The sequence below is a fragment of the Colletotrichum jinshuiense genome, chromosome 7, assembly GCF_051148585.1.
Source record: "Colletotrichum jinshuiense chromosome 7, complete sequence".
Lineage (NCBI taxonomy): Eukaryota > Fungi > Ascomycota > Sordariomycetes > Glomerellales > Glomerellaceae > Colletotrichum > Colletotrichum jinshuiense.
The window spans coordinates 2,759,430-2,778,756 of record NC_139314.1 but is presented as its reverse complement, the minus strand read 5'-3'; the positions used below and the strand labels follow the sequence as shown (position 1 = coordinate 2,778,756).

The 19,327-nt window shown below is 54.0% G+C and overlaps 5 protein-coding genes across 5 annotated transcripts; 4 read left to right on the top strand and 1 right to left on the bottom strand.

The window, feature by feature from the left end:
• Positions 1–2,223: 2,223 nt before the first annotated feature.
• On the top strand, positions 2,224–4,280 carry EsH8_VII_000731 (FAD binding domain-containing protein; the record flags this gene model as incomplete). Its single annotated transcript, XM_083270864.1, has 4 exons — positions 2,224–2,257; positions 2,339–2,407; positions 2,472–2,709; positions 2,765–4,280. 4 exons carry the CDS (start codon positions 2,224–2,226, stop codon positions 4,278–4,280), a joined length of 1,857 nt encoding a protein of 618 aa, XP_083128421.1.
• A 383-nt stretch (positions 4,281–4,663) lies between these two features.
• EsH8_VII_000730 (eS30 family ribosomal protein) lies at positions 4,664–5,009 on the top strand (the record flags this gene model as incomplete). The annotated part of the gene is made up of 3 exons (XM_083270863.1): positions 4,664–4,697; positions 4,778–4,908; positions 4,986–5,009. 3 exons carry the CDS (start codon positions 4,664–4,666, stop codon positions 5,007–5,009), a joined length of 189 nt encoding a protein of 62 aa, XP_083128420.1.
• A 2,030-nt stretch (positions 5,010–7,039) lies between these two features.
• EsH8_VII_000729 (and other transporter-domain-containing protein) lies at positions 7,040–8,935 on the bottom strand (the record flags this gene model as incomplete). Its single annotated transcript, XM_083270862.1, has 3 exons — positions 7,040–8,363; positions 8,426–8,695; positions 8,820–8,935. 3 exons carry the CDS (start codon positions 8,933–8,935, stop codon positions 7,040–7,042), a joined length of 1,710 nt encoding a protein of 569 aa, XP_083128419.1.
• A 6,157-nt stretch (positions 8,936–15,092) lies between these two features.
• Positions 15,093–17,168, top strand: EsH8_VII_000728 (uncharacterized protein; the record flags this gene model as incomplete). The annotated part of the gene is made up of 3 exons (XM_083270861.1): positions 15,093–15,470; positions 16,727–17,072; positions 17,137–17,168. 3 exons carry the CDS (start codon positions 15,093–15,095, stop codon positions 17,166–17,168), a joined length of 756 nt encoding a protein of 251 aa, XP_083128418.1.
• Positions 17,169–18,355: 1,187 nt separating this feature from the next.
• EsH8_VII_000727 (uncharacterized protein) lies at positions 18,356–19,096 on the top strand (the record flags this gene model as incomplete). The annotated part of the gene is made up of 1 exon (XM_083270860.1): positions 18,356–19,096. One exon carries the CDS (start codon positions 18,356–18,358, stop codon positions 19,094–19,096), a length of 741 nt encoding a protein of 246 aa, XP_083128417.1.
• Between the last annotated feature and the right edge of the window lie 231 nt (positions 19,097–19,327).

Below are 19,327 nucleotides of genomic sequence, written 5' to 3'. Positions count from 1 at the left end.
CCTCTGCTGCCTGTGGTACCTGCGACTTTCTGCGCCGACACTAACTGGGACGAATGCAACACGAACTTGAGTTGCGCGCCGCATTCCAACCCGCGATTCTTGATGGACATGGGAAACGCTCATTTTCCGAGGATTCGGCGATGCTGTTACACTCAATTAAAGCATTATTTTTCGGGTTTCCAAGGGATGGGCGCACCCGGCGAGATGCGCCGAAAGCGACCGCAATGTCTCTGGGCCTTTTGGGACTTCGGAGCCTTTTGTCTCGCAGAAGAAGCGACTGCGGAGACGGCAGCACTCAACAAAGTCTCCACAATGCCCTATACGGCCCCAGTTTAGGAGAGAGGTGAAGATGCGCGAGGGGAAAGTCGGGATTTATTGCTGTATTCGAAAGAACCCTTGGGGGCTACTAGCAGCCAGCAGCCCGTCAACCCCGACATGCTCTCAGAACTTTCATGAATCATGAGGAGATGGAATGAAACGAACAGGTGGCAAGCCGGATGCCTTACCGTCAGCGGGGAACATCTGACCTGCCCACAATACCCGCACTTCTTCCCCAAGATTGCCTATCACATGCAAGGGCTTGCAGCATGGCTTCTCCAGGCCCGTCCCAAGCACCCTAAATGGTCCCCAGACCGGAGGTGGCATTTGGGTGAAAGGCGCAAGGAGAAAAATCTACGAGGGTGGAGGAAGCTGGAACGCGACTTGCGGCATAGGAGTGGTCGCCCAGCAGCGACAAAAGAGGGGACGGCAATGCGAGCTGGCCGGCTGGGGAAGATGCAGTGGCAGATCCTCGGTCAGCTGCTAAAACTTCCGGGCCGGGCATCATCTGACCTGTTGTTCGTCGGCCAGAAGTGTGGGGGACAAGGCGCGTGTGTGGGCGAGACTAGCCGGTGTTTGCTGCCTCGTACCTTGGCTTGTGAAGAGCGAATCTTCAGTTGCTTGACCAGCCTCAGCCCCAATGCAAGCGCACAGGACGGGGGAGGCTGGAGAAGGGTTTTAGAACGTGTCCCATGAATGGCGTCTGGGGCCCGTGAAGATTCACAAGAGGCATCTGGTTGGGTCGGTGCCCGTGGCTGCGGGGGCGGGAAGGGAAGCCTATGCTATTAGAGGACGACGACCGGATCCCTAGCCTTCGGACGGGAGACGGACAGGACTGGCTGAGCACGAGTAAAAAAGCCCGTGGCCAAGTGACCTTCACATGTCAGAAAGGGTCCAGGGAAAGCCTGAAACTGTCAACTTGAAAGAAAGAGAAAGAAAAAAAAAGGCCTTTCTGCGGCAGCTAACTCCAATTGCCTTGTGAAAATGCAGTTAGAGAGAGAGTTAGCTTGAATCGCCATCTGCCATCCCTTCTCGAGCCTCAAGTCCAACTCGGGTTTTGTCGAACGCCTTTCCACCTCTTTCCAACCCCCCCTCTTCCGTTGGTCAATAGCAGCATCAATAGCTGGGGCCTGGAGCTTGCGGTGTTCAACGCTTTTAGTCACCCCCACACTTCCCCCAGTTTTGCCTGTCGCGGTCCACCACCGAAGGAAGCGAGACCAAGTCCTCCTCGGCCAGAATTGCTGCGAGGAGCCAGAGGGCCTGTCGGGGGCCAAAATAATTATAAAACCTCCGCAGACCGGACTCAATTGCCTGTCGCGTCTTGATGCAAAGGGAAGTTTGCTATTTCTCGCCCGCAATTGGATCAAGACTATTCGACACGGCACCTCAGTTGGCAGACCTTGACGTGAATTGTTCCCCACCGTCGAGTCTAGGTGTGTAAGAGTCGCCGCTTGTCTGTTATCCATTGTTCCCTGGGACCACCATCGCTTGACCAACAGCCTCGATCTTACTGGTACGTCCGCAATTGGTGACGCCAATCCTCCCCCGGGCCCCAGACCACCCCCAACCCCGACCCAGACCCAAACTCGGCCCAAAACCCACTAGTATGGCGGGCGGCCCAGTCGTGTCCCCAGTGCTAATTCCCCTGTTCCCTCCAGCGCTTCGACCTCGGCTCACGACTCGTCGTGTCAGCACCGCACCAAGCACCAAGCAGCAGGCGCCGGCTCCAGTGCCGCACTCTTTGTACCGTCTCCCTCGGCGTAGCTACGACAACACTCCCCTTCTCGTTTTCTTCTTAAACCTCTCCATCCAAACCCTCTTCTTTCCCCTCCACTTCTCTTTCCCCATCTTCTTTGTTTGTTCTCCATCCTTCCATTTGGAGCGCATCTATACACATCAATCGAAATGGCACCCAGAGTTATCGTCGTCGGCGGTGGTCGTAAGTAAACTCCCTCTCACTCGCTCCTCGTCATCAGCATCGCCTGGTCCTGGCCGCTCACATGCTAATTTGCCACACCAGTGTCCGGCTTGAGTGCTGCGCATACCATCTACCTCGCTGGCGGAAATGTTGTCGTTCTTGACAAGCAGGGTAAGTCCTATTCTGCTCCTCGCCGCCTGTCACATCACGGCAAGCCTGACAATTCATTCCACAGGCTTCTTCGGAGGCAACTCCACAAAGGCTACCTCTGGTATCAACGGTGCCTTGACGCGGACACAGGTCGACACCGGAATTGCCGACAGCGTCAAGCAGTTTTATGATGATACCTTGAAGTCTGCTCGTGACAAGGCCCGCCCCGACCTGATCAAGGTCCTTACCTACAAATCCGCCGCCGCCGTTGAGTGGCTTCAGGATGTCTTTAACCTGGACCTCACCCTCGTCTCGCGGTTAGGGTATGTTGATCGGTGCCCTTTACTATTGAGAGGCGGTTCCTAACGCTTCAAACAGTGGCCACTCCCAGCCCCGTACCCACCGTGGCCACGATGCCAAGTTCCCGGGTATGGCCATCACCTATGCCCTCATGCAAAGACTCGAGGAGCTCGCCGAGACCGAGCCCAACCGTGTCGAGATTATCAAGAAGGCTCGTGTCACTGGCCTGAACAAGGATGGCAACAACATTACCGGTGTCAAGTACGAGTTTAACGGAGAGGAGCAGTCGCTTGACGGCCCTGTCATTCTCGCCACCGGTGGATACGCTGCCGATTTTGGCGAGACTTCTCTGCTCAAGAAGCACCGTCCTGATACATTTGGCCTTGCCACCACCAACGGCACTCACGCCACCGGTGACGGCCAGAAGATGGTCATGGCCATTGGCGGTAACGGCATCGACATGGACAAGGTCCAGGTCCACCCCACTGGTCTGGTCGACCCCAAGGACCCCGGCTCCAAGTGGAAGTTCTTGGCTGCTGAGGCCCTTCGTGGTGAGGGCGGCCTTCTCCTCAACGCCGACGGTGATCGGTTCTGCGACGAGCTCGGTCACCGTGACTACGTCTCTGGCATGATGTGGAAGGAGAAGGAGAAGAACAAGTTCCCCATTAGACTTATTCTGAACTCCAAGGCCTCCAAGGTCCTTGACTTCCACACTCGCCACTACTCCGGCCGTGGCCTGATGAAGAAGATGACCGGCGCGGAGTTGGCCAAGGAAATTGGTTGCAAGCCTGATCACCTTCAGCAGACCTTCCAGACCTACAACGCCATCGCTGATGGCAAGCAGAAGGACCCCTGGGGCAAGAAGTTCTTCCACAACCTGCCCGTTGACATCAACGATGATTTCCACGTCGCGGTGATGGAGCCCGTGCTCCACTTCACCATGGGTGGTATTGAGATCAACGACAAGGCCCAGGTTCTCAACAGCGAGCAGAAGCCCTTTGACGGTCTCTTCGCCTGCGGTGAGCTTGCCGGTGGTGTCCACGGCGCCAACCGTCTGGGTGGCTCGTCTCTCCTTGGCTGTGTCGTATATGGTCGTGTTGCCGGTGACACTGCCAGCAACTACCTCTTCCAGCAAGCCCTCAGCGGTGCAGGAGGCGCAGCATCCCGTCTGGGTCAGATCTCTCTGCACCTCGACCCTGCCCAGCCAGGCCGTGTCACGATCGACTGGAACAACGCCGGTGGTCAGGGTATCCCTGCCCAGCAGCTCACATCGTCTGCTGGCCCCACACCAGACAAGGCGTCGAAGCCCAACAACCCTAAGGCATTTACGATCCCCGAGAAGGAGTTCACACTCGAGGAGGTCGCCAAGCACAACACGAAGGAGGACCTGTGGGTCGTCGTCAAGGGTGTTGTGATGGACCTCTCCGACTGGCTCGAGGAGCACCCCGGTGGCCCCCAGGCCATCATGAACTTCATGGGTCGCGACGCCACCGAGGAGTTCGAGATGCTGCACGACGATGAGGTCATTCCCAAGTACGCACCATCGCAGGTGATTGGCCGCGTCAAGGGCCAGACACCAAGTTTGGAGATTTAAATCTGGGATGATCGACGACGGACGACGGATTGGCTTGGGTAAAACAGTGATAACCGGAGTAACGGGTGCGCAGCGGCGCACTTTTGATTTGGGTATTTCTTCATGAGTAGTCGCTATCGGGATTGTATTCATAGATACATGTTGTAGTCTCTTGGATCCAATGGACCTTTTAACTCTGTTCGCATGCAACGTTCTCTTTTTCAATGTCTTCCTCTGACGAATCAGGTGACAATACACGTGCGGCTTAAGCTCCATGAACTGGGGTCCCCGCTATGGATCCAAAGCTATCCCCCACCGACGAGCCGCGGCACAAATTTCCGCGAAAGCACGTCACACTTCACCTGTGAGCCGAAGTCGCGAACAGTTTACTACACGCAGCGAAAATGGGAAAGGTTCATGGAAGTCTCGCCCGCGCCGGTAAGCCCCCATTCTCCGCGATACGCTACCACCAAAAACATAAAAAATATTCAAGACTAATCCGCGGTTTGTGTGGGCAGGCAAGGTCAAGTCCCAGACCCCCAAGGTCGAGCCCGCCGAGAAGGCCAAGACGCCCAAGGGACGCGCCCGCAAGAGGGAGGTCTACACGCGCCGATTCGTCAACGTGGCCGTCACTGGCGGCAAGCGCAAGGTACGCGCCTAATCTACCGGAGAGGGACTCGGTACAATGTTTGCGTGGAAGTCGGAGGCTGATAGTCAATGGTCTAGATGAACCCTAACCCCAGCTCATAAGCACGTCTCATACGGGCAGGACAGGGCCATCGACAAAAAAAAGAGAGCACGAAAGACTAAGCACGAATTCGCGTAGCGTTTTGACGCGATTCCGGTATTCAGCAGCATCGCATGTTGAGGGTTTGGGGAAGAGTGAGGAAATGTGGGATGCATTAGCGACACGGCGTCATGTGCGGCCGAAGGGGCGTTCAACCCCAGGTCAGGTCCATTCGAAAATATAGGTGGGCCCCCGAGGCTCTCGGATTCTTGTTCATGATATTCCCCTTTTACCCGCCCAGTCGTCTCCTTTTTTCCAGTTTTTCATGGTCTTACAAAATGTTTTGGATCTTGGGAAGTAAGGTCGATGGCCTGAGGAAGATGAGAACACCATGGATGACTCGCCTCACTCGCTCGTAGTCATCTGTCAACCTTCAGGGGGTGCACAAAGGAATATTGCCTCTGATGGGATGCCGACGTTTGGGGGCAGCAGTATTCCAGATGGTCTGCATTTCCGGATGGGGGGAGGAATTCGTGAACCATTGAACGTGGTAACAACAATTGTCACCAGCGTCCTTGGTAGGCGAGGATCATTCAGTGCTGGCGACCGAGTGATGGATGCCCGTCAGCGTTCACACTATCATGAGATGGGCTCAACTTCCACCAAGGAGGTCTGACGGAGACAACCCCAAACCACCAAGGCCGTGAACCTCGGGGTAGTGGTCCGCCCAGGGGGTGAATGTCTCACTGGGCTACGGCCAGATCTTCCTAGCTTGCAACCGCGCACACGCAATCCGACTGCAGACCCCGCAAAAGCTAACGTCGTACTCGAAGCAAAGACCTTTCTTTGCAGAATGTGCGCCATCAAGCCAATGTCTCTACGACGAACGGCAGCCGCTTAGCCTAGGTCATAACATCTCATCGCCATCATGGCGTACGATGAGGTCAAACTGCGCCGGCGATCAGGAAACTATAGGAAGGCGATCGCATCCTGCAATGGTGGGTATGGCTATCGTCTCGAGGAGCAGGCATCGATCCATTGTGTCGGCTGTGAACCTGGCGACATGCAGGAAAGTAAATATCACACGGTAGGCTTTTGAATCGTAACATATGCTACTGGAGCATACAGCCTTGGTTACCAAAACGCACATTAGCCTCTATCAACCACATGTAGATTGAACAAACAATAAGAGAAGACGAAAAATCCCTCCCCAGACATCGCGACAGAGAGCACCGGGGTGGTAAGGCCGCCCGTGCCTTATGTTCAGGCCACAAGAATAGATCGATGAGCATCCCACGTTCGATCGCCTGTCACGATTAAAGATAACAAGCAGAGTGTTGTCGGTGTGAGCGTGGATATAATCTTTCCCTTCCCGTCACTGCTCCTCTCGGTTTCCATCTCATACTCAAAGCCTGCCGATGAATATTGCTTTGAAGATCATTCTGTCCCCCGTCGACATGCTTTCACTTCCAAAGTGCCCATATAGTTTGCTCGAGGCCTTGCTTAGAAATATTGCGTTGCTATGATCCGACATAAACACCGGTGTTCATTGTGATCAATGCCTTTCACATCATAATGCAAGAGAGAAGATGGCAATGGAGTCTTGTAATATTGGACTATTTTGATTTAAATTCGTAGACGAGAAAGCTACTGGGCCCCTCCGTCTTGTCGGCCGGTCAAAGCCGGCCTTCTCCCGCCGTCTTGTCATATCAGGCTGCTAGGCCCTTGAGATGGATTTGGTATATCGTCGGCTCCCTTGCGCCATGCCATAACAAGTGACTCCCTCGTCAAACATGGGATATTTCTCGTCAACGTTGACCGTATTTCTTTCCTCCTTATCCAAACGATCGCTGTGACATAGTGGCAATCCATTTCCGCCATAATGAACATCAAAAACCAACCGCCCATCGGTGGTTGTGGCCAGTAAACCCCCGTAAAACTCCGTACATCATGAACTCCGACGCTGCTATCCGGGATGTAATCCGAGAAACAAGAAAAGGAAAAGAGTGGTACTAGTAGCAGCAGATATAAAATAGATAATGGGTATAAATGATCAATAGCTGAAGTCCACATTGCCCATCTGGGACATAATCTTCGCTTCGGCTGATGTTGAGTTCCCGGTAGCGCCCGTGTTTGTCGATGTTGCTGAATTTGAATTTGTTTGTGCGGACTGTGTGGTAGAGTTTGTTTGTGTTTGTTGCAACTCGTGTTCTGGGGGAGGCTGGGCGCTAGGTGACCATCCCTCGTTTAGTATTTGTTGGAAGCTCCAACTAGGTTCAAACCTGGTACTGTTCCAGGCATAGTCGACACGTTCGTACATTTCGTCAATCTGCTCCAGGCTGATCTTGCTGGTCTCGAAAACCATGCACCAGACAAATAGAACTGCCAGGATACAGAAAGCACCCCAGAGGAAGAAGATCTTGGGACCAATATCGGCGTATCCGGGCCCTTGTCCGACCATAAAAGGAGTGCCGTAGGCAATGCCGAAGTTGAGCAGCCAGTTTGAGGCGGTTGATATCGAGTTGGCCTTTGCACGGACCTTTAGGGGGTAGATTTCAGAAGTAATGACCCAGCATACGGGGCCCCACGATGCTGCAAAGAAGAATATGTAAATGGCGCAGAAGACGATGAGAATGGTCTGAGCGGCCTGTTGCAGGTTCTCCCCGGCTGCCGTAGTGAAGGATGCAATGAGAAGTTGGCAAATCGCCATGCCGATTGCGCCAACCATGAGAAGTTTGCGACGTCCCCAGGATTCGATAACAAGTAGACCTGGAATAGTGGAAACGACGTTGATAATGTTGATGATGAGGGCCTTCAGGTAGGGGTTTTCCAGCTTGGCGCCATCGAAAAAGGACGTACTGTAGTACATGATAAAATTAATTCCCGTCAGCTGCTGCAGCATCTGCAAGCAACATCCAGTGAGAGTTCGTCGGCCGAGGTGTGGGGACCCATAAATGATTTCCTTGTAGGAGTCGGGCCCTAGCGTGAGTTCGTACTCATGGTTAGCAACGATTTCCTGCAGCTCATCGAGCAAGGCGGGATGAGTAATGTCGAGGCGTCGGAGACGACTAAGTGACAGGCCTGCGGCTTCTGGTTTGCCTTGCTTGACAAGAAAACGAGGCGTTTCGGGCAGGATGAGGAGGCCGAGGGCGAGGACGACAGCCCACACGAGTTGAAGGCCCAGGGGGATCCGGTATGCGGCGGCCGAGTCCAACTTCTCGGTGAGGATGTTGACAAAGGATGCAGACAGTAGGCCAATGGTGATGGAGAGTTGGTAGGCGCAGACAAGGGTACCTCGAATCCATTTTGGCGCCATTTCTGACTGATAGACGGGTACGAGTACTGAGATGGATCCAACTCCGACACCAGCAAAAAACCTGCATGTTTCATCAGCGACGCGTTCCGCGGTGGGCCAACGTGATATCATCCACCAACATACCTTCCGACCAAGAGCATTGGGATGTCGTGTGCGCAGACTTGGAAAATACCGCCAAAGCTGAAGACGCCAACGGACAAGATGAGCGAGATGCGGCGGCCCCAGGTATCGCCGATGGGCGCGGCTAGAAGGGCACCAAGGATGGTACCAGCGCTTAGGATCGCGACAATAATGGAGGACTCGGCTGGCGAAATGGCCGGTTGGTCGTTTTCGAGGTAGCCGGTCGTGAAGTCTCGTCGAAACGCCGTCATGGAGAGGATGCCGTTGATGGTACTATGATCCATCGTGAATCAGCCTCATAAATCCGCAGAGAATCCCTGTATCCACCAGCGCCATCGAGTCTATCCATCTCTTTCCAATTTGCGCATCCCTTTCTCGAATCCCAAGCGTTGCTTACCCAGTGTCGTAGCCGAAGAGCAATCCGCCCGAGGCGACGAACAAGCCGACCATGATGGCCGGGGCCGACGAGCCGGCGACATTGTCGGGCTTCTGCCAGCCCATGGCTATCGCCATGGTGAGTGGGGGGTTCGGCGACGTCAATCCAGAATGGACTCGTGTGCTATGAGAGCGAGAGTCTCTCAGATGTCGTCGAGGAGCGAGGTCGAAATGGGCCGGCGACCATTTGACTGACGGGCGGCGGGCGAGTGAAGAGTGGTGAATCGACGAAGTGTGGGTAACGATGGATGGATAGGATGGGATGGGACAGACAGGCGGGCAGGCCAGGCAGATGGGTGTGGAGAAGAAAGCAGGGAGACGGGCGAGGGAAGAAGGTCGGGCGGTCGGGTCCCGTTGGCACTCAGGTCAGCCGAAAGAAGGGCCAGAGCCAAAAGGGCACAGAACAGCGACTCTGGGGGTGTGCGATGGAGGTCAGCCAGTCAGAAGGACGAAAGGGCCGTGACAATGTGGGGTTGAAAGGCGAGAAGTAGCAGACAGGTCCCCCAAGAAGCAAATGCAGAGAAGCCAGCAGCCAGCAGTTCACAGAAGGGAACAGAGAAGGGGAAAAGGCGGGCAGAAACAACGGACGCGGGCAAGGGATCAGCGCGGTTTTTTGAGGGGCCCCCTTCTGGCTCCTCTGGACTCCTTAGAGTTAGGTCAACTGGGCTGGCTCCTCTGACCGGGCCCCAGGCAAGTGGCTGCGGCTGTGATTGGTTTGTTTCCAGGCTTGGGAGGTGCTGAAAGGTGGTGTACCCGGCCGTGCTCAACTCGTAGTCGACCACCCCTTTCTCGAAGCTATTCCTGATTTGGGCATGGCGCCTGGGCCCTTGCTCCCCTTTGGTGCAAAAAGGCGGGAAGGAATGTGGAATTTGGACGAGGGCTTTCGTACCTACTGCTTTGTCACTGCTGGGCGCGCCATTCTGCTGCGGCTCGAGGTCTCGCTACAGCAAAGCTGGAGGCGCTAGGCAAACTACGCCTCCACTGATCGTAGGCCCAAGTAGTCCGAGGTACCGGTCTTGGCTGAGGGTCCACGGCTTGTCTCTGCCTGCCTGGCAGGTAGTCTGGTGCCCTGGATTAGCACTGATCTTCCCTTCTTTTGCGGGGGCGCCGGTGGGAATTTGAGGCGGGCGGGCTGATGAGGAGTAGTCGGGAGGATGAACATCCCTCTCTTTCTCCTTCTCTTTCTCTCTGTCTGGGTGACCATCCATCCCGCATGCGTATACCTATTCATATCACATACTTCTTGCCCCAACTAGTATGTATCACTGACCAATCCTGGATGGGATGGCATTGAATGTAAGCTTTGAACCAGCGTCTGATCACCATCTCTTCCCTAGGAAACTCGAGTCTGACGGCCATAGGGATGAATGACAGCGTAGGTAGGCATTTGACCTCTGTCCGTGGATATGCAGCAGGCAGTGTAGGGATGGTCTGGTCTGGCCTGATCTGACAGGCCCAGCGGGTGTCCCGAGCGAGAGGAACGCAGCAAAGCACACGTAGTGTACGGATACATTGAAGAAGCTGAGGAGAGATAATTATGGCGCGGATGGTACGGATGGTACGGCACGGACACTATACCTATCTATCCCCAGACCATGCGCATACTTTTCTTTGTCTCTCCATGGACACTACACTACCGCAGTAGCGGGTACAAGGCCAGACCAGGCCAGCCAGGCATTCACACTTGGTACGCGCGACGGCTGAAGCGACCAGACATTTATTTCCACACTGTGCAGTTAGCCAACTGAAATGCATCCAGCCAGCCCAAGTATCGGCATGTACCTACCCTCTTCCAAATACCAGCAGTCAAGATCTGTAATTACCCAGGGCATTGTTCTCCAAGCACCAAAAATTCACCACCTCCCGAACCATAACATACACTCATCGCGCAGCTACTACCTATGCAGCCAGCCTACCTTGCCTTGGCCCAGCCCTTCTGCATATGTTACCTGCAATCTGAGGTGCTGTTTGGTTTCACCTTCCGGGAAGGGCAGAACAGCAAAGCACGCTGAGCTCGCCACTAGTAGCCAACATGCTTCCCCAGGCGGAGCGAGGAAATCAGAGCCAACATGTCTTGCTCAAGTTTGGGCGCTCACCTGTCTCATAGCCCGCTCTACGACTTTTGATTTGTGACCAATTCAACCTTTGACAGAACCTTGCTTGTATCTGCCACATTTGAAAGCGGCGGCGGGACTGTGCGTCCACGACGGCGATGACTACAACGCTGTACTTCGGTACGTAAGCTCCCCTCACCTCTCGCCCAGTCTCTCGCATGTTGTGGCTTGATTTGGCCTCTCTAGTCTTATGTGACAGTGCCACGAGCGAGTGTATGTCTGATTGCTATACTTCGGGCGGCCGTGACTAGACTCCTGGCATCTGAGTCTGACACGACGGATAATGCTCAGGGACAATGCTGTAGGTTCGTCATACGTGCTGTTGTATGATACGACGAAGCCGTCATCCCATCGAAGAGAAGCCGTGGACTGAGTGTTGAGGGATGGCGACAAGAATACCGAAGGCAGCTCAGATGGCACTACGGCTTGCCGCAGCTTTCCACACCAATGGCCATGACAAGGGAAACTTGACTTTGGGCCTTGACCTCGTCTAGCCTCGCGTGTGTCTGCGTCCTCGACATGTTCGTATGGATGCAGACCGTTGAAGTCGGCACACAGTGTTAGCTCGAGCTTATAGCGACTAGATGGCCAGATGTTTTGGTGCAGGTGTGGTGCACACTGTATTCTTTAGACGGTTCCCGATCAGATCATCAGCTTGACTCAGCGGCATTTGTGATAAGGCACAGTGTTCTTTCCCCACAGCGATCCGACAAAAGCCGGCGGCGGCAGGGGCACAGGGCAAAGGAGAATAATGGGCTCCACGCAGACAAATTGCGGGGGAGACTCCGCCTGTGGCCTGCCAAAACCAGGTACGTACTCGAGGCACAGACTTGGCTGGCGACTTATGTGAAGAGACATCGGTAGATTTTTGAGCTTTCGCAGATGTACCCCAGCGGTAGCGGCGCTAGACAAACCTGCACACTTGCACTTCCCCAACGTTCCCGTCTCCTGTTCGTCCCCGGAGACAACTTGCAGGGACGACTCGAGCCAAGCATACCAAGAAGTCATGTTCGACCGCACTTGCCTGACTCTAGCTATCCAGCAACAACTGCCAATGTTTGTTTGATGAACGACCATGTTCCTGCTGGCTCCAGTCTTTAGACTCTGTCCACTTAGAGACCCGCCCTCACCCTGCAGAGCTCAGTCACCATCCTCTACTGACGACCTCACCCCATGATCATGCCGGCGTGTGGCACAGCTGTTCTCGCTGCAACCACCACTTCCTCACCTCACCGTCAATTCGACTCTCTCTCCAACTTGCTTGGCCCCTGCGGGTAAGCTTCGTCCCATGGATGCATGTGCACGTTTTGTTTGACCTGGTGCAGCACTAGCGGCGTCCGTCTCAACTCTGCAAAGATTTTTACATAGTATCTTTTTTCGCCTGCCCCGGAGGATGCAACTATGTCCGATGCCTTAATATGTGCAGGGTATTTCCATCCTGGACCCAGACAAGGACTACGATTTCCCTATTAACCCCGATGCCCTTCTTGCGTCCCTGAATCTTGGTTCACAAGGGGACTTGAGCAATGGATGGCCAGTGACTGCCGACCGGTGATACTGCTAAGCTCTGGGCCGGGAGCTCCGCGGACTCACATTTGGAGCGTAAAAAGCGATAATGCCGACTGCCGCAGCTGCCACCTCAGCTCCACTTCCGCCAGGAGCGCCAGCGCAGCCTCGGCTTCGGTGGTAGGCTGCCAGACGAGCAATCATACACATTCTCGATGGAATTGAAACAGCCACTGAGACAGGATGATGCATTTGCCCTGTTGTCTCACCTGCACTAGCATGCCACAAGCACCACTTCACTAATCTGATATGCACACATATACGGATTGACCATACTATCCAGACGCAACGCTGGTCCCGAGGCTCGCTCGGCCCCAGGGGTCCTGCCGCCCTACGAGATGTTGCCCGAGCATTCTGCCCCGTGTCCCAGATATGCACCCTGTCATTGTCGAAGTCGATGTTCTGGAAGTTTTTGTTCGCCGTAGCGTGTTACACAGTACATTCGAAGGATAGTCGACTGGGATCGGGATATAGGTATCAAACCTCTCTCGCGCCAATCCGCCCCCTTTAGGCAAGGCTGGAGTCCAGTACTTCAGCCATTTTAACAGAAGACATTTTGCCGAAACAGAGCCCAATCCTGCTGACAAGACACTTCATGGGCGCCTGGACATCGACCCGGAATGTGTTGTGATCGCAGCAAGCAATTATGCTTGGCTTGGTTTCAGGCGTCCACTCTCACTCTTGGTGCCACCTTCTTTGACCCGGAGGCTCAACAGCCAGAGATAACAATCTTAGGTTTAATTAGCACAGTACTCCGAACCAGCCATGAGAAAGCCATGAGAAACTACTGGCTTGAGGAGCCCATGGAGCTGGTTTCGCGGTATCAGCGGTCCAAATGCGGGCCGCCCGCTGGGTCGTCCAATGTTCGATTCAAGTTTATTGGGTAACTTTCATCAAGCTCAAAACCTCTACACGGACTTACGGAGCCAGTTTTCAGTTGCCTACTCTCTTCAACAACGAAGTGAATCGGCCTTGACTAAAAGCCCCCAAACTTCCGTAGGAGTATACAACCGGAAATATTTCGCATCGGTGTGGATTTTGAAGGCTGACACATTGTGAAATGACCAATTTAGACGTTTGTCATATCTGACATGTCCGACACAAGCAACCCCCATTATCTAGGATGCAGACGGACCAGATCACCAATGAAAGCTGTCACCGCCTACACTCATCGTGACGCACAACTTTTGCTAATGCACAACTGTCCGAGCATTTATCGGTTCCCGGTGTTCAGTTTCTGTCAGCTGCACCTCTATACGGAAGGCCCAATAAGATAGAAGGCCAAAAATACTAGAATTCATCCTACCATATGTAGCTCAAGGAATCTTAGAGTGCTCACAGCACGCTCGTATTTCAAAGTCGGCACGCCCTCAGGCCGGCGTGGGGTGCAATACAATAATTGGTTCCCACTATTGGCATGCACTGGATGTAAACTGGTGATGAGCTGATCCTCGGATCGGCATGCAGCGATCGACAGCACCAAACATGGGCAGCACGCACGCCAGGCGAGCTCAGGCTCTCGCGCCAATGGACCCTGCATTGGCCGAGGGATATAAATCCGCCGTTCCGTATCATCTAGGTAAGCGTTTGTGAATGCAGATCTCGTCATTGAAACTCATACTACAGCGGCACTGCTAGCGCACGGTTTGGATGACACGTGGACAATTGCTTGCTTGGTTACAGAGCGAGACGTTTGTTGACAACTCTTCACTGTCAGTTTGGCCTAGGCTTTAACCGAGGGTAGACCATGGTGTCTATGACTGGCGCGGGACAAATCCCGATCATTGTCAAAAGGATCTGCACTCAAGCCGGCAAGGACCTTATGGGTGTTTTTTAAAGTCAATTTCATACCGCCAACGTGGTGATTGGATTTGTGTACGGGGTCACTTGTTGGCTAAAGCAAATCGTTGCTGAAGAAATGACCTTCTCCGCCTGACTTTCGGTTGACCTGGTCATTTTCTATCGTCCTCGCCAGTTTGGATCGTCTCGAAAGCCCTTGGCGTGTATTACGTATTGCTTTAAACTAACTCACTTCCTCATTCACGTTTCGAAAAGCGTATAACCTGATTGGTCTTACGCCTCCAATCATATGTAACCCTAACAGCGAAGCTCTGTTAACTAACCCATACAGGTGTGGTTGGGATGACTCTCATTTCACAGCACATTGACTACATTGCATATAATACTACTGAGAGGATAGCGCACGGTGGTTTTCTTTTTGACTTAGTCCATGTTGGCATGCGTGAGCAAGAAGGGAGGCAGACATCCGGGTATTTTGATCTGATGTAGGGGATTTCACCTTCATCAACAACTCCCGAGACAAAAAGGTGGTTGGTGGTAACCTCACTGGTGGCTGAATACCAACTATGAGTGATGCATTCACCAGGGTGCTTCTCGTAATGGAGACAAAATCACCGTCCGCACCTCGTTGTCCGTCCTCCTACCACTGACCTTTCGTCACTTGCCACATGTCTCCCAAAATATAAGCACTCACACCACATCTATGAACTTGCTCGTCTCGAGATATTACAGCCGAGGAACCCCAGAACAAATACATGAACCTCGGGAACGTTAGGTATGCACACATGGAGCACTTTCAGCGGCTGGAAGAGGACGTTGCGAATCTGATCCTCCGCCACGGCTTCCTCGACCCGGACGACCTACCCTTTGTCACACCTGGGGAAGTCGAGAACGCAGCAGCCCTGGCGCTCCAGATGGCAGATCCGGACGAGCAACTTGCGATCGCAATGAGACGGAGTACAATCAGGGACCGACGCTCGCCCGCACCCCGCCGCCCAGACAACCGTGATCCAGGTCCAGCCGCATATATCAACTGGCAGGAACGTAACCGCCTCCTTGCCGACAGCGCGGCCACAAGTGCAGCAGCCAGCGCAAACAGCTCGGAGAATGGAGAAGGGGAGGAGCGCGAATGTGTAATATGCTCTGGCGGCCGGGAGCCGAAACTTAGGCTGCCCTGCGGGTGCTGGATGTGTGCGCGGTGCTTGCGAGCTTGTATCCGCGCGGGTCTGCGGCCGGGCGGATGGCCCCCGAGGTGCTGCGAGCCGTTGCATCTAGAATCGGTGGAACGGGCAGGACGTCCCGGGCTGTTGCGATTGTACCGGCAGATTCGAGAAGAGAACGAGACGCCTGGCAATGCGAGGGTTTACTGCGCCAGGCCAGAGTGTGCTGCGTTCATACCTCCTGCCGGATTGCATGTCAGGGGCGACGAGATGAGGTGTCCTGCTTGCGGCGAGGGGACGTGCCGGTTGTGCAGAAACCCTGTACACCCCGGAAGGCCATGCCGGGTTGAAGACGAGGACGAGATGTTGATGGATATCATGGACCTGAACGGGCTTTCGAGCTGTCCCCAGTGTCGACGGGTTGTTGAGCTGAGGGACGGGTGCAATCACATCACGTAAGGGCCCAAACAAAGGCGCAACATGGGGAGAAGAAGAAAAGGGGGGCTAGGATACTGACGAAGGCTTTACAGGTGCGTGTGCGGTCATCAGTTCTGCTTCCTCTGCGGCGGGGCTTGGGTCGGGGGTTGTACCCGGGGCTGCCGTTCGTACGGGCGCGAGGGCCGCGTGCCTATGCGCGAGCGAGATATGAGATATCGCCAGGTGCGCAATACGGCGGAGCAGACTGCAGGGTTCCAGCCACAGCAACCGCTGCCGCTGCCACAGGCCGAATTGCCTGACCAGGGGATGCTCGATATGCACCAAAGGCAAATATTTGCGCAACCGCCGCCGCCGCCGCCGCTCCGAGATGAGTTTGTTCATCCACAAGCACAGGATGAGTTGTGGGTGCCAATGCCTCAAGGTTGGTGACTCTTACATAGGAGAAGGGGGTGCTTGAGGGTCATATAAAACTCAGATACGGTTCGGCGGTGTGTTATCACATGCCAGCCCGCCAGTTCGACGCTGGACGCATTATGCTTCCACCTGCTATCGTTGATGAGCCTGGGAGGCAACCTGCTAACTTGGATCTAGTAGAATTTCCACCGCCACTGCCGTGGCAAGCCTTCCCAGAGATGGAACAGCTCGACCCAGGGGCTATGGACCAAACCGACCGCATTCGAGAAGGTCGGGGCCGTTTCAGCATCATCATGTACTATCCAGACGGGTCTAACACGGAAGTCAGCCAAAAGCCACGCCCCCCCCCACTACTCTTGTTGACCAGTAACTTTTAGCCCGAGACCAGATACTGGAGACGCGACCGCAGAGCCCATAGGCAAAGACCCCGGGAAGGAGCGCGAGCCTGGCCGATATTCGAGATCCACGCCGAAGACCCGCTCTGCAGCCACCACCTACCCACATCATGGGAGGTCGAGAACATGCTTAACCGACCCCAGCCGCCGCAGTGCATCTTCTGCAGATCGAGGGACCAGGCGGTCTACTTCCGGTGCCGGACATGCGGTATCGTGGCATGCAGTATGCACAACACCATCCGTTTTGGCTTGACGTGGGGCCAGGCCTTGAGGGCCCTTGAGGAGTTGCAGAACCGGGTTTGGCTCGAGGTCCCGGAAACCAGAGGAGGTGAGTTTTGCTGTCGTTGTTGTGTATGCGCTATGTGCTACACGTGCTTGGCTAACGTGAGTAGGCTGGTTCCGTCAAGCCTTTGGGTTAAGGTGAGGGTAGATAGATGTTGAATAATCATAAGCATTATCTCCTGGGTTTTGGTAATATCATTATGGTAGGACGGGATCGGGATGGTCCCTCAGGTCATATCTGAAAGGTATCAGTTGAAGGACTTGTAACTCCGGAATAGCTGGGCTTGGTGGTACCAAACAACAGGAAACAAAATTACCTAGAAATACTGGCACGTATTGATACGTGAAGGACATCCTGATCCGTTATCGCGGAATATTCTGATCGAGTAAAATTCCCCGTAGGCCGCAGCGCATTTTGTGAAGGTGGCCTGTAGATGAAATACATGATTGATTGCGGTAACGTAGGACGGTCCGAGCATTGGCGACTCTAAATAATTCATTGAGAATATCGTTGAATGTCCCCGTTCCGAAAGGTATGAAATTTTATACATGTAGATGTATGCTTACAAGGGGTTGGCAGAACGGGCCTTCATTGACACAAAGGACCACCTTCCTCGGGGGTCTTCTTCTCTCGATGAGAGGTTCGCGAAAGCATAATATGATTTGCTCGGGAGGTCCTGTTGTCGTAAAAGTTCAAACCACACCTTTTGTGATCCTTAACGGTGAATCATTGTACAAAGGCGGCGAGGGATCATAGGCATAACTGATAATGTATGTGACCAGACCTAGCTGGCTCTCTGTTATCTCTTGAAGCAGACCAATTCCACTTTATCATCAGCTGAGTGTCTTGACGTATGTACGATGAGGAGCATCATAAAACCACTGGCATCCGCAACTTCTAATTGTCCACTAGAGTCTTACTCTTCAATAGAAACGACGTCATCAGGCTGATAATGCGACGTATCGGCTAACTGTTGTTGCCGGTCTGATAGCGTAGTGATAGATAGTATTGGATAAACACCTGCAAAATAGTCTATATCTGGGTGGCATCAGCGACGGGCAGAACAAACGAGAGATTATCGTTAGAGGGAGAAAAGGACGTCGACGTGAGTTATGTAAGCTATAGCTGCCGAGCCATGAACACGATGCGGCCCCACTACTCCGTCCACATCCCGGGAAGTGGAACTGACGGGGTCGCGTTCCATGTCTTCCAGATTGCAAATGGAGCCGACCTGGGGAAAGCGCAATTCTGCCACTTACACCAACACCACCCCATCACTGCCGAAACACCGGCAGCAGAGCCCTGACTGCTCGGGTTGCCCACCCAAAATGTCGCTCTCCTCAGACGACGAAGACCAAGCCCTTTCCGACAACCAGTCCATCGCCTCGGAATCGAGTGACGGCGAGGAGCTACCCCCGCGACCCCTGCATCACAACTATTTTGCGCCACCTTTCTATGGACGCCCACCGACCCCTCTACCACCTTCGCCGTCATTGACGTCGCTGCTTCGCCCCTCGCGACCGACGACCCCCGACGCATCAGACGACGACTTCGAGCCCGTCCCCCGCGCATCGCCCCAAGTACCGACGTACGAATACTACGGCTTCGTGCTGTACCTCTTCTCGACCCTGACCTTCCTTGTCTACCTATTGTGGTCATACCTCCCGTCGCCGTTCCTGGCTGCACTGGGCATCTACTACTATCCGAACCGATGGTGGTCGCTCGCGATTCCGGCCTTCCTCACAATGCTGGGCGTGTACATCTACATTGCGCTCGCGGCTTATAACACGGAGATCATGACTTTGCCGCTGTGCTCCATCGAGACGGTCGTAGACGACGCCTCGAAGATTGGAGTAATTGACAGCAAGGGACGGTTGAGGGATGGGCCAAAAAGGAGGAGATCGAGGGATAAGCGGGATAATCGCTTACCAGGGGGAGGTTACAACTGGAAGAATATATGGAATGAGGGGACGGATGCTGTGATGGACATTCCGTTGGCAGGGGCCTGCGAAGTATTGTACGGCGAAGGGCGTGCTTTTGAGTCAGAAGACGAGTACATTGTAACATGATGCCCAAGGACGGCAGAATGGTTGGGTTTTGAACACTAATATTATCGAGATACCCCGTGATGCACACTCCCTGGGACTCCCTTCAGAAGAAGAAAAAAAGGTAAAAAACAAAGAGAGAAAAAATTGGCCGCGAGAAACAATAAGGCTTTATTTAAGTAGGCCGGAAGGGAAGGTGCTTGCTCCAGACATCGGGCAGTTGCACTCATTCTACCGGTGCGGGCACCTTTTGGT